We start from the raw sequence: 14,590 nt of genomic DNA on the forward strand, positions 1-14,590 counted from the left end.
AATTAAAATTTCTTGTTTGGATACTTACGGGAAATGAAAAGAAAGAATGAGATTTTACTTTTTTTGCCCTTATATGTTGCAGGAGATTATATTAATAATTATAAATTACTTTTATATCAAATAACAATATTAATTACATAAAATTTGAAGAACAAATTATTTAATTAAAACAAATTAACTTGTTGAATAAAAAATTACAAATGTCATAATCATGATCAAACGAAAGATCAATAAAAGAAAATAATGTAAAAAGAACCACAATTAACAAAGTAAAAAAACAAACTAGAAACTAACCTGATGAAATAATGTGAAGAAATTAGAAAGAAGATGAACTGAAACAAAAATGATATAACATAGGAAGATTGGGAGGGTTTTAGTTATCATAATATATATATATATATAAAAATCTATAAAAATGATCTTGGAAGGTTTTAGTTATACTGTTATAGTAGTATAAAAAATTTCTTACAAAAGATTATGTGGGGGTAAAATCGGAAAGAAATATTTTTTTAGTTTAAAATCCATTTAAATTCGATGCTTTTGGATGTTAATTGATTTCAAATCATTTACTATTTTAATCTATCCAATCAAAATTAGTTATGATTTGAAATCATCCCAAATCCTTGCATTCCAAAAATTTTAATTCTAATTTATGTTATACTTCTAGTGTTTAAGTTATGAGTTTAGTTTTAATTTAGTTTTCCTAAATTTTTAAAATATTACAATTTTAGTTTTGTTACTATTTAAGTCTTAAGTTTCAAATATACACTTTAACCTTGATTTTTTTTTTTTTTTTTTTTTGTAAATATGCATTTTTTTTATTAATTAATTTTAAATAGTTATAAGAATTATAATTAAAGAAATTCACAACTTTTCACCATTATTAAAATAAAATTTAAAATTTCACTTCATAATTATTTTATATTAATTAATAGACATTAACACCAATGACCAAATATGAATATTTAGTTAAAAATCGAATAATTTTACTTTTCCTTATAAATTAGGTGTAAACTATGAGGTGATTTCAATTATATACCAAAATAATATAAAAACCCTAGCAATCTAAAAATTAGGAACCCTTCTAACGAGCCTCCAATATCAATTCTAAAATCTCCCCATCCATTTTATGTTAATCCAGAGGGAATGATTAGATTTGGATTAGCTATCGATCAAGGACCAAGAGATAACGAGAAGGAGTTCTTCACTCCAAATTTGAACACTTTATAAACAAGTTGATCAGACCTACTTGAATGTTCTTGGCATGTAACTTTGACTCAATAATTACTAAATGGTGATGAGACGCTGTGTCATCTACTAGAGAATTTCATTAAAAAAAATAAAAACATAAAACTCAAAATTGTTCCGTACAACCTAATGACCATCCTTTGAATAGTCTACCAAAACCCTAACGTATACCACATCTTAGATTTTAATAAAATGATAAGATTACTCTTATTTAATATGTTTAAGAAAGGATATAATTTAAAACAATAAAAACTGGATTGATATTATAAAAGAAAATATAAATAATAATTTTGAGCCCTAGGCGGTTCATATCACATTGAAAAATTTTATTTCAACTCTCAAAGTTCGAACTTTTTTTCTAAACAATCTTTGAAATCTTTTGCTGTTAAAGTTAGATTTTTTTTTTCCAAAAAAAGTTTGTGTATATTTATGTATTGTTTAAGTGAACAAATCTAAATAACTATAAAAACTAAATGTAGGGATTCATTTTTAAGAAGAAAAAATTGGAGTAGTGATATTGAAAAGCGGAAGAAGACAATATGTATTCAAATTTTTCGTCTTAAAAATGTTTTTGTCTATAAAGTTAAGGAAAAAAAGCTACCATGGTTGTTGTATTCCAACTCCAAATTTTTTTAAATTGAAATAGTTAAGATATAATTGAAATGAATCCATAATTTATGAGAAACTTTTATAATTTAACTAAAATAACAAAAATAGAATTTTTTTTCTCAAAAGAAAATATTAAATCCTAATAATATTTCTAAATAAGTATTTTATTTACAAAATATTATACAAAAAATTATAATTTAGGTTGTAAACATTATTCATCTGTCAAATATACTAGATTGGGTTAAACATAAAACTCAGTTTACTTTTTTAGTTGAACCATTACTGTAGGGGTAGACATCCAAGTATCATTGATTGTTAATTGGTAATTTTATCCACTGACTTGAATTAGCTAATTAAGTCATATATTTTTTAATGATAAATTTTATATATATATATATTCTGTTTGAATTTCTTTCTAATGTAGTGGCCTAGTTGTGAAGCATTTTTCCCTTTTAAAATTTGTTTCTTGATTTTCAGTTTGTAAAAATATTCCAAACTATGTTTTTGTTTAGTTTGATTGTTCTTTTCCCATAAGATATGAATCAAAGGTGAATATCAATGTCAATCTCTATATTTAAATTTTAATTATACAGTTATATTGAATAATATATTAGTAGAATATGGAAATGGACAAATATTTGTATGAATAAAAATATTTATGAAAATTATTTAAAGTAATAATTGAATTATATTTAACTTTCAAACTAAGTTAGAGATTTTTTTTAATAAGTATTAGTGTTTATATTGAGATTAATGGATGATAATTTGTTGTGTTTGATGTGTATTTAATAATATGGATTTTGAACCCTCCAAGTTTGGTAAAAGAGATTGGTCAAATTGCATATCTAAGCTTTCAAATAAATTATTATAAATTACCAAAATGTTAATAAACAAAGTAAAAAATAAATAAATAAATAAAATAAAATAAAATAATTTTTACTTCAACTTTTAAGTGATTAAGATTTGATTTTTTTTTTTTTTTTTTTTTTTTTTTTTTGCTAAGATTGTATTATTTAAATGGTTGAACTGTGTTGCGTGGTAAGAAACACCAACAAAGCTCAAGTAGGGTTTATATATATAACATAAAATCATGTAAACAATATATATTTAAATTAAAAACAAAAAAAAATAAAAATAAAAATAAAAATCTCTCTTTCTTTTGATATTCTAACAAAAGAGAACCATTTTCTCACCATCACTTTTTTTTTTACTCTTTCCCATTAAACAACACACATCAAACAACATTAGGAAAAAAAAACAAAAAAAAGAGGTAAAAATTGGAGTAAGAGGGAGGGAGGAGCAAAGTTAAAAGAAAAATGAATCAGTTTTCTCGCAATTTTTTAACAATGGCGAAGGCAGCCACCGCTACGGCGGCAATGATGCCGGAGACGATGAATGTCGTCTTCAATGTCTGCATCGTTTCCTTCTTCTTCGCCCGCTTTCGTTCTTCTTCTTCTGCTTTTCTCTTCTCATGTTCCTGAAATTATGTTTCACAAATTATTTTTCAATTCTGTAACAAATTCTTTCTATATTCACTCTATATCTAATAAAATTCTCTTAACTTTAAAAAAATATATATAACATATGATTTAAATTTTCTTTTTGCATTTAATAGATCAATAAATTAAATAAATATTAAATAATTTTTTTTAAAAAAAAAAATATTTTGGGTGGAGAATTGAATCTATGATCTAACATACTCATTTTGGCAAACAAGTTAATTTTTCTTTTAAACATCAATGATCTTTTTAATACTTTTTAAAGTCACGTATAGATAAGATAAAGATTAGACTTTATCTGATAACCATCTGATTTTTTGTTTTTGAAAATTAAGTCCATAAACACTAGAATTTCTCTTTGCCATGTACTTTTTTTACCTATCAATGGTTAAAGAAATCGAGCCAAATTTTGAAAACTAGATTTTAAAAAAAAACTTGTTTTTTATTTTAAAATTTGGCTAAAAAATCAACTATTTTACTTAAAGAAGATGCAAGAAGAAAATCATCTTAATTTTCAAAAATTAAAAACAACAAATGAAATAATTTCTAAAAGGACCTTATAAATTGAATTTCTAATTCAAATACAGGATTTTGGTTTGCAATCTAACTTTTTTATTTTTTTTTTAATTTAGAGGGTAAATTAAAGGGAAATAACATTATAAATTTTTATACTTGCTTGACAAGTATTTAATTTTTGAAAATTATACCAATAATATTTGTAGCTAGATTTTTTTTTTTTTTTTTTTTTAATAATTTACATGTTTAGATGTTTGCAAAACCCAATCCAATTTTTGAAAAGTAGGGGAAAATGTCAATTTTTACAAAATTATTATTTAAAAAAAAATCTATACGAATTTAAATATTTCAGGTAGAAAAGATAATAAAAATTAAGCATATTTGGTATAGCCTTAATTTTTTTTAATTCATTTTTCAAGTTAAGAAAACACTACATCACTCCCCTCCATCTCCATAAATTGAATTTCGAGATTATTAAGAAAATTAAATTCATCAAAAAAGAAAAAAGAAAAAACCTTATTTTCCAAAGATGCAGCAACTTGAGAGGAAATGGGATCGACTTCAACGTGCTTGTTATGGCCGGGGTTTAAGTCTCTGTCCACGTCCACAGCCGGAAACCCTTCCCCATCTCTTCCTTGGCTCGACATTTATTTTTTTTATTTTTTATTTATTTTTTTTTTAATTTTTAATTTTAATGTTTTTTAATTTTTTTTAATTTTTACCTTTTTCTTCTTTTAAGTTGGAGAAAACAGAAACTAAAAACAAACTTATTGGCTTCGGTATTATATTCACTTCCAGTGGGAGGGATAGTGTGACACGTGGAGACAATCTAGTGGTTCAATTGTAATTAACTACCAATCAGGAACTACTTTCTTTTATTAACCGTCAACGTCCCGTGAATGCCGTCCGGATTTCCTTCTTTGGTTAAAATTTCTTTACCTTCTCATTTTGCCTTTCATTTTTAAACATATACCTATTTTAGCCTTATTTTAATAGGTTATTTATTTATTTATATAAAATTCGATTAAATAGCCTTTTCTTGATTTAGATTTAATAATTAATAAATTTTTTAATATGATATTTGATTAAATAGTTATTTATTGATTCATTTCACAACCTTTATTTAAATAGATGTAATGTGGTTAAATTGAGTTCTTTGCCGGATATGCCCTTTCAACTCTCCTTTTCTCCATTTCGCTCTCTTTCTGTACTTCTTAATTCCTTTTCACCTTTATCTTTTCTTTTTTCTTTTGTTTTATTTCCATTTAAATTAATTTTCATGTTAGCATGAAAAGCATAAAGGTTCAATCATGTTAAAAGTAGGATGTTCAGAAAATTCGATGATCTAAAAAAAAATTTATGAGTTAAGTTGGTTCATAGATTCACCTATATAACCAAATCAGCTCAAACTAACCCGAATTTATTATTAACTTTAAAATATATTTTTTTTATTATTTATAACACAATTATTTATACATAAGTTGATTTTAATTTTATTTAATTCTAATATTTTTTTTAATAATGTATTTTTTTTAAATAAATGATTTGATTAACCCGAATCAAGAAGTAGAATCCTACATTAATAATGTTGTCATTTCAATCTTAAATGTTTTTGCATTTTTTTTTTAAAGATTTTTATGAGTAGAGCTTAAATCTTTGATTTTATGTGGTTTTTAAATTAGGTTGGAGAGCAAATTGTTTGTATCAATTTTTTAATTTTTTTTTCTGTCCTAGCCATTAAAATTAATTAGAGTATTTTTTGACTGATTTTAATTCGATGGAGATTCATTCGAGCATAAAGTGAACACATAGTTTTGAAAATCTATTAATGGAAATAATGTTATTTCAACACTAATTTTTTATGCATTTTTGTTTACTTTTTTAGATTTTTATGCGTGAAACTTAAATTTTGATCGATTTCCATGATTTAGATTGATCATTAAATCTTTAATATGTATCAATTTTTTAATTAATATTTCTTTAGATTCTCAGCCATTGAAATAAATCACTTTTTTTCTAGATTTTAATTGGAGGAGGTTTATTTGATTATGAATAATTTACAAGGAGACTTGAGAATCATTTCAACCCTAAATCTTTGTGCATTTTTATTTAATTTTTCTTAAAAAGAAATTCTGAGTGAAACGATTGAATCTTGGGTTTTCATGGATTTAGATTGTGTTGGAAAGCAAATTAGATTTTTTTTCCTTTAAATACTTCATTTCTATCAATTCTTTTTTACATTACTTTTTATTCCTGACCATTAAAATTAAACTTGTAACTAAGAGGGTTTTTTTTTTATTATTATTAGATTTTAAATAGATGGAGATTTATTTGATTAACAAAGACTTTTTTTTTTAAAAAAAAAAAAACAAAAGTCAAATATCTTGTGAGTAGACATACATTAAAATGAAAGTTTTAGAATAGGATAACGAAGTAAAATACGTAAACAAAAATTGAATAAATATAATTTGATATGATAAATTAATTAAGATATTTCAATCGATGTTCGTACTTTTTTGTTCCTTGTATAATGAGACATTCTTCCTCTATTTTTCATTCTATAATATAATATAAGCTTTCTTTTATTTGTTTTCCAAACATAAATTTTTCTAATAAATAGAATAACTTTATAATTTTATTCATTTAAATAATATATTATTTGGAATTTAGTACACATAATCAAAATTATATACTTTTTAAATAAAAAGCAAAGGAAAATAGGTTTTGATGGAGGTTATATATATATATATATATTTGAAACAATGAAAAAAGGATTTTGATGGGAGGCTTTATATATATACACTTTTTATTTATTTATTATCATGGATTCACTTTGAAGAACTATAAATGAATCCATGCAATAATAATTAAGATGTTTTATTATGTACTTTTATATAATTTATTTCTTAATTTTTATTTCAATTACGTCAGATGTATTTTAATTTTATTCATCTGTTTAAGTTTATATTTCTTTTTTTCTTTTTATAGTTTTAAACTTCATACCAACTATTTAAATTTTAAATTCAATTATAAGTAAAATCATTTAAAAAAAATTATTTCCCTTTAGAGATGTCTAGATCGTAAACTAATTCGAAATAATAAACATATATAGTTTTAGACACTATTTTTAAATTTTCAATAACATTCAAAATATCTCATATTTATCGTAAACTAATTCGAAATAATAAACATATATAGTTTGACACTATTTTTAATTTACTTTATTTCATGTTAGATATTTACTAATTAAACTTAATGATTGAATCAAAATTTAATGTTAAAAAATAAATAAATCACAATATAAAATTTATTATACAAACCTACGTATAAAAAATAAGCCAAGTTCATTACTTCTAATATGATAAATGTTCTAAAACTTTTTTTGGGTCTTCGTAGTTCATATTCAAATATCATCTTCTTTTCATCTAAATTAAAGATCTTCAGGCCAACAAGAGCTTAGATCAACTAGCATCGTATGTATTGAGGATTGAGTGAAGTCAAGCACGCAACGCCGTGCACAGTCAAACAACCCTCTCTCGCAACTCTCCAATTTCGTTTTTGAAGATTATAAGCTCATACATTCAACATTCAAGAAGCTTTTTCACATTTCTTTAATCTTTACCGTTAGTTATTGTAACTACTTGTATCAGAAATTAGTATAAATCCTCATCATTTACAAAATTTTAGATACAACAACTACTTAGCTTCATTAATAAAACTATCTCCTTCCCGTGGACGTAGCCTTTAATAGCAAAACAACGTACATCGTTGAGCATTTTCTTCCCTTTCTTCTCATCGTCTACAAGATAGCTCGATCATTTACCATTTTTCTTCATACCGTCTAGAAGATCGATCGATCGTCTACCTTTTCCTTCAACAATCGTCTACATGATTGCATGTTCATTTACCTCTTCTTTCTGCCATCGACTACACGATTGCAAGACTCCTCTATCGTATACTCAAAGCACTCGCACATATCAAACAAGAAAGTATTAGGGTTAAAAGAAAATAAAAGAATACAGAAGGTGGAGAACGAGAGAATCAGAGAACAAGAGAGAGAAAGAAAAATTAATTTTGCAATAAACACCCATCAGAAAGAAAGTCATTCTTTCATTTTTCCATCAGACAAAGGACAGACCACGTGTAAGGCATCAACTGGAAAATCGTTGGCACCTAATAGCCAAGTTTTCTACCAACCAAAAAGATTTTGGGGCAAAGAACTGGGCTCTCGGTTTGGATCAGCAAAAAGGGCCCTTTATTTCATCATTTGGGCTAAAAGTTTCATCAATTCACAAAAGCAGGCCCAACAATTTTTGTTCTCTCTTTCGTAACTCTCCAGTTCCTTCATTCTAGGGCAAGCCCTTCCATCAATCGAGGAAGTATTGAAAGATAGATTTCACAATTCATAGGTGGACCACATTATTTTATGTTTATAAGTTACCAAAAAGATTGGCTTGTGCTTTTAAATCTCTCACCCCTATTTATACTATTAAAAAAATCTTCATAAAGGAAAAAAAAATTGATGTTTTTTTGTTTTTTTATAATAGAAGTGTGAGGAAGAATAACTTGAGGTAATTCTAATGAGCTATTATGTAAAATTAAAGTATACTTTTTGCTTTATTATCTTCATCATCCTTGTTACTCTACATATATAAAGGCTAGGTTACAAAAGGGGGAAAAATATGAACTTTTCCATTTATTTAAAAATTATCGACTCTTTAAAGTTGTAATGTAATTCTTGACCTTTCTGCTCTCTTTGGTATAAGGATTTGAGTAGAAATGATTTTAAATTACATAATTTTAAAATGACTTAAATTAAATTTTCTTGTTTGGATGCTCATAAGAAATGAAAAGAATTTGTTTAAATTTATTTATTTCTTTTAATTTTTGTCATTTAATTTTTAATTTGTTTATTTGATTTATTCAGGGAGTTTTTTTTTTTTTTTTTAAAAAAAATACTTTTTTAGTTGATTTCTTCTACAACCTATCTTCGACTAACATTGGAAGAATAACATTGGAAACTTAGTTTTAAAAGTTTGAAATCTCGGCAAATCCAACCCATTTAAAGTGGAATTTTTTAAAAAGAAAAATAGGATTTCAAGTCATAACCGATTTCAAATCCGTTATTTTTTTTTTTAACATATCCAAACATAGAAAATCATTTTAAATTCTAAATGATTTGAAATCCTCTCAAATCTAGAAGTTCAAAACATAAAGTTTATAAAAGTTTCTAGGATATAAATTGACATCTGAAACAAGAGTGACTTGAAGATTGTTGATGCCTTCTTTTTTTCTATCTTTATCTTCAACCCACAACTTAACGAAGTAGGTAGTAGGTCAAATTGGAGTCTATGTCAAAATCGACATTGAAACCAATTTGTATGAATTGAATCGGTTGGCCCGACCAATTCCAATTATTAAGGTCCTCTTTAATAACCCTTTGATATTTTGTTTTAAAAATGATGTTCATTTTCTTAATGTTGGTATGAATTTTGAAAACATTCCAACAAAGTTGTAACAAAACAAAGAACCAAAAGCCAAAAACTAAAGATTATCGAATGTGGCCCTAAATTAAATCGAACCAATAAAATCTATTCAACCTGAATTATTCGTAGAATTATACTTCTAAAAAGTGAATCTGGTAAGGAAAAAGGGTGAGAGGTTAGAGGGTAGTGAGTAGAGTATTAAGTAATATGAGGTAAAAGAAAAGGTAGAAGAAAAGAATATGTTAGTTAGGGCTGTCAACAATACAGGGTCAAGAAACTGCAACCAGAAGCACATTTTAACGTATAGATAAAAACTCATACACACCATCTCAACAGCAACAAAATCAAAAGGCCATATTTTAAACAGTTATCACCATTCCCCACCAGCATAAAATGAAAGAGAGAGAACCATACGTGATGCGTGTAATACCGTTCAGTTCATTCAACGCCAAGCTTCAGCTAGCTCCGTCCTCGAATTCAACCGCCCGACAATTCCATTTTTCTTGCCTGGCCTTTGTGCAGCACCTGTTGTGTGAACCTTCACTGATTCATTCACCTTCTTGGTGCCTTTCTTCAGATTCAAACTGTTCGATCGATCGAGGTTATTCTTTCTACAACTTTGAGCTGTCCTGACTTGGCTTGCGAGACCACTCTCCTGTTCTTCATTTATCAAAGAGTTTATTTCCGATACGATTTCGCAGGGACAGTTATTAGCTAGTGATTGGCTTCCCCCTGGAATGATGTTTTCAATGGAAGATAGAAGATTTTGTGACCCAGTTTTAGCTATACAATTATCTTCACTTGGATGAAGGGGGCTCTCAGAAGCAGGTTCTTCAGTTACAAATACTTGTTCATCTTCAGCTTTGTCATTCTCGACTTCATTTTGTTCGTCTTGATACAACTGTGATGCACTTTGGTGCCCGTCTTCATCTGATGGATTTATGTGCAAGACGGGAGGTGAATCGACAACAGAATCTTCTCTGTCCTTTAGTGTCTTCTCAATGAGAGTCTTGAGGAAGTTCATCACTTTGACTGCATACATCAAAGCAGTTAAAGGATCTGCCATCTGCAAGAACAGATGAATACTATTACACATCAAGTTGCACTCTTTCTATACCGTCATCGCGAGCAAATCAGAGCCTCGACCCCAAGTACACAAATGCGATAGGCATATGAGCCCCAAAGAAAACATGATTCATGCATCTAACAAATAATGATAAGAGCCGCAGCGTCCAACCAAAGAATATTTCACATAAGTTATGGTCTTTTCAGAGCATAATTACCCAGCCTATTATGATATCCAGTTCTTGACCTTCAAAATTTTCGTCATCTAATAACTGATGTCCCTTTAGTAACCATTTCGTTTTTTGTTTTTGATTTTTGAAAATAAAGCCTATTTGCTCTCATTTTCTTACAATGGTTTGCCTCTTTCTTAAGTACAGGAGTTGAGTTCTGAGCCAAATTTCAAAAACAAAAACAAAATTTTAAAATCTACTTTTTTTCCTCAAAATTTGGCTTGGTTTTTAAAAACATGAGTAAAAAGTAGACAACAATGCAACAAATTTAGAATTCGAAGAGATGTTTATAGGCTTAAATTTTAAAAAATTAAAAACAAAAATCCATATGGTTACCAAACAGGGCTTAAAATTTACAAGATGTGATCCTATCTAAAGTTCAAAGAAGGGATTAAAGAAATGTCATACTCACTTGAGTCATGTTGGGGGCAAAAACCATAGCGACATTACGGGCATTCATCTTGTTCTGATGTTCGAACTGCACGACATCAGCCATTAAGTTTACTGCCCAATCAAGAAGCGCAGCTTCTGTAGGGGGAAGGAGTCTTGCTAGCTCAGCACATTCTTCTTCAGTCTGCGCATCCATCACCTGTTCTGGTGAGAGGGAATCCAACACACCAGTTGGAAGTTCTCGAAACCAGGCCTACAATAAATGCGAAGTCATCTCAATATTCTTTCTATTCACTGAGTTAATTCTAAGAGACGAGATGATTGGCGAATGCATACAAGAGAGGCAAAGAATTGATGATCAAGGCATGAGATGACAGTTACCAATGGTTAATGATAGCATAACATAATCGTGCTCCAGAAAATTTGTCATTAGTCATGAACTATGTAGTACCTTAATAAGACCTGCCAAGCAGTGGACATCAACACCATCTGGTACCACACCTCGATTTAACTGGTCCCGAACGAATTCCTCTTGGCTGTTCCCAGCAGTAATCCTGAAAATTCCTTCTGCCTACAGGTTTAGATCAACAATTCATTTTCTACCCGAAATCATCAAATGACAAGAGGAAAAAATAAATAAATAAAATAATGATGATGATAAAAAAGCAATAACATTCTAGATACCTCCAGGCCTCCTTGAGTATACAAATGTTTCTGCATTAACAGGAGTATCGTGGGGACACTGTTTCCTCTCGAATCAAAGGAAAGCTGCATTGACTCTGTAGAAACACCAAAAACATTTGCACTGCAAATAAAAGAATTCATTGTCAAGAGGGGCAATCCTATTTATATCACTTGTACTAATAATAGTTTTGGTAAGATGGAACAGCAGAAAAGGAAGTATCAGATCTAGCTTTCTTTCCTACAACAGCAACCTAAAAAAAATTTCTACCTCAATAGGAACTCATTAGAGAACAATCACAGTCCTAAAAGCCCAAAAGAACCACACAGTGTAAAATCGACCACCTTAATAATCAAACAAAGCACCAAGGTAGAGGAATGCTTATAGCAAACTAAGCACAGGTTCTTCAAATTTTAAACAATATGGTTATAAATTGGTATATGATATATTCCCTGCTGAAAAAAAATGAAACATATCAAAAGTTAATCTTTAGATTATGTAAAGCCAATATAATACAAAACATATCACAATTAAGCACAAGACCATTAAATCCTTGACTGAAAGTATCAACTGGCTTATCATCAAGTGAAGATGAATTTAATACAAAATCATAGAGTGTCAGTAAGAGTAGAAAACAGAATATGTTATATAGTGATTTAACCATTCTTCCCTAAGCCAAGTTCATACACATCACATTCATCTATAATTCAATTGAACTCCAAAAAGAACAAAAGGTTTATTCCCCTCAACACAATTATTGTTCATAAACAACAGAATAGGTGATAAATAGACCAATCTTCATAAACTACTCCAATCATTCAGAATGATTCTCTTTGAGCTTTACATGTTCACGGTTCAAGCTTCAAGATACAATGATTTGACACAGAGGATTAAAGGAATATGAACACAAGTTGAAGTCAAAGTTACATAAATCATACAACCCAAAACTCAAAATCAAATCACAAACAGAATTTCTTCCATCACATCCGTTATCTAGTCCACAAAATCATGAATAGAGAAAAGAAAAAATTACAAAACCAAGACATGGGTTAGAGATTAAAGACCTTGCACTAGGAGCTCTTCTAGGAACTTCAAGCTCAAACTCAACAGGCAAGCCAAGGAAGCCATTGAAACGATCAAAGGTAACATGGGCAACATGCCTAACATTAGAAGGCCATCCAATTTCCATTGAAGAAAGGTTTTGTGCAGCAGCAGCTCTAGCACTTCCACTACTAGTACTTCTACACCCAATTAAAGACTTCCTAAAAGCAGCAACCAAAAATGTCAATAGAGACAGCTGATCTCCCTCTCTGTCCCTTTCTTCTTCTTCTTCCTCAGAACCCAAATGAAATTGAAGACAATGGTTTATGGTGGGACTGTTAATAAGGGTATGTGGGTGCGGACCATCATTGGCTGTGGAAGAGCTTGAAGATGAAGGGAAGTGAGATGGGGATCGTTGGATTACGTCTGTCATTTTTAAAGAAATCCCAAAGAAACCCAACAAAAAAAAAGTAAAATAAAATTAGTTGAGTTGGGGGAAAGAGGAATTGGTCTTTGATTTCGTTAACCCTTTTTTGAAAGATTAATTTGGGTCTACGAAAAAACTAAGATTTGGGTATGGAAAAAGAAGAAGAGTTGGATTGAAGAAAGGGCTTGGGAAGGTAAGACGTGACTATCATCACTTCTCTCTCTCTCTCTCCCTCTCTCTCTCTCTCTCTCTCTCTCTTTATGGTGTTTTTAAAATTGTTTCTTCTATTGGCTGGCTTTGGAGGAATGAAGAAGCAAACAGAGAGAGAAAATGGTAGTTGAAGAAGAAGAAGAAGAAGAAGAAGAAGAAGTAGTGAGAGAGAGAGAGAGAGAGAAAGAAATTTGAGAGAATTTGGATATTTTTCTAATTTTGAAAGCCAACGATTTGCAAGCGAAGAAGAAAAGGACCTGTTTCGTTCTGGGTAGTGGTCTACTGGTCTTCTTCCTCCTTTGGCTTCTATCCTCGAACAAAATGCCACGCCTCTATTGCTATTTGTGTCAATTCCACTATCCTTTCAAATTAAATCTACGGATAAAAATATTATTATTCGTTTGTTCAACAAAACAAGTTAATGTTTATTATCGTTCAACTAAACTCAATTTTACATCGGATAGAATTTTTAATTTTTAATTTTGATGTCTAAAAAATGACTTTTGTATTTGTAATTGATGATTTTATCCATATTTAAATTGGCTTGTTTATTACTTTATTTGACTTTGATGCGTCATAAATTCTTGGTTTATAAATCAATTTTAACTGTTCAATGACTTGTTATGAGACATTTTTTTTAGAGAGGAAACAATCACAATTTAGGCTTTGAATGGAGGAGAGGTAACTTATAAAGGGTAAAATATACTTTTTTTTTTGTCTATAAAATTTGAATTTAGGTTATTTTTTGTCTAGATTTTCAAGTCTTGACACTTTTGATTTTGAATTTAATTTTTATTTGATCCTTGAGATTTCAAAAATAACATGTTCAGTTTCAAAAGTTTGAATTTTATTTTTGAGATTTGAAATTTGTTTATGAATGATGTCTGAGTAGAGTTAATTATAAGTTCATGTGACTTCGCCATTGTAGATTTTTTATGAGTTGAATTTTATTTCTTATTTTTCATACTCATTCAAAACAATTTCCAAATATTAGGGATCAATTAGATATCAATTCCAAATCACATATCACCGAACATTACACTTTTGAAACATCAAAGACAAAAAGGAAATTAAATTCAAATCTCAATGATCAAAAGACTAATTTAAAAACTTGGAGATTAAATAAAAACTAATTTTAAATCCTATGGACCACGAGAGTATATTTGGCCAACTATAAAAGTGTTTTG

At 28.5% G+C, this 14,590-nt stretch overlaps 2 protein-coding genes across 2 annotated transcripts; both read right to left on the minus strand.

Annotated features, from left to right (window-relative positions):
- Positions 1 to 3,152: 3,152 nt before the first annotated feature.
- On the minus strand, positions 3,153 to 3,330 carry LOC120090202. The gene has a single exon (XM_039047744.1). The coding sequence runs from the start codon at positions 3,272 to 3,274 to the stop codon at positions 3,179 to 3,181; it is 96 nt and encodes a 31-aa protein (XP_038903672.1). The 5' UTR covers positions 3,275 to 3,330; the 3' UTR covers positions 3,153 to 3,178.
- A 6,219-nt stretch (positions 3,331 to 9,549) lies between these two features.
- On the minus strand, positions 9,550 to 13,726 carry LOC120091193 (rho GTPase-activating protein 5-like). The gene is made up of 5 exons (XM_039049097.1): positions 12,790 to 13,726; positions 11,728 to 11,848; positions 11,495 to 11,614; positions 11,066 to 11,296; positions 9,550 to 10,424 (listed from the first exon to the last, which is right to left on the minus strand). Exons 1-5 carry the CDS (start codon positions 13,197 to 13,199, stop codon positions 9,801 to 9,803), a joined length of 1,506 nt encoding a protein of 501 aa, XP_038905025.1. The 5' UTR covers positions 13,200 to 13,726; the 3' UTR covers positions 9,550 to 9,800.
- Between the last annotated feature and the right edge of the window lie 864 nt (positions 13,727 to 14,590).

Source organism: Benincasa hispida, chromosome 11 (genome assembly GCF_009727055.1).
Source record: "Benincasa hispida cultivar B227 chromosome 11, ASM972705v1, whole genome shotgun sequence".
Classification (NCBI taxonomy): Eukaryota; Viridiplantae; Streptophyta; class Magnoliopsida; order Cucurbitales; family Cucurbitaceae; genus Benincasa; species Benincasa hispida.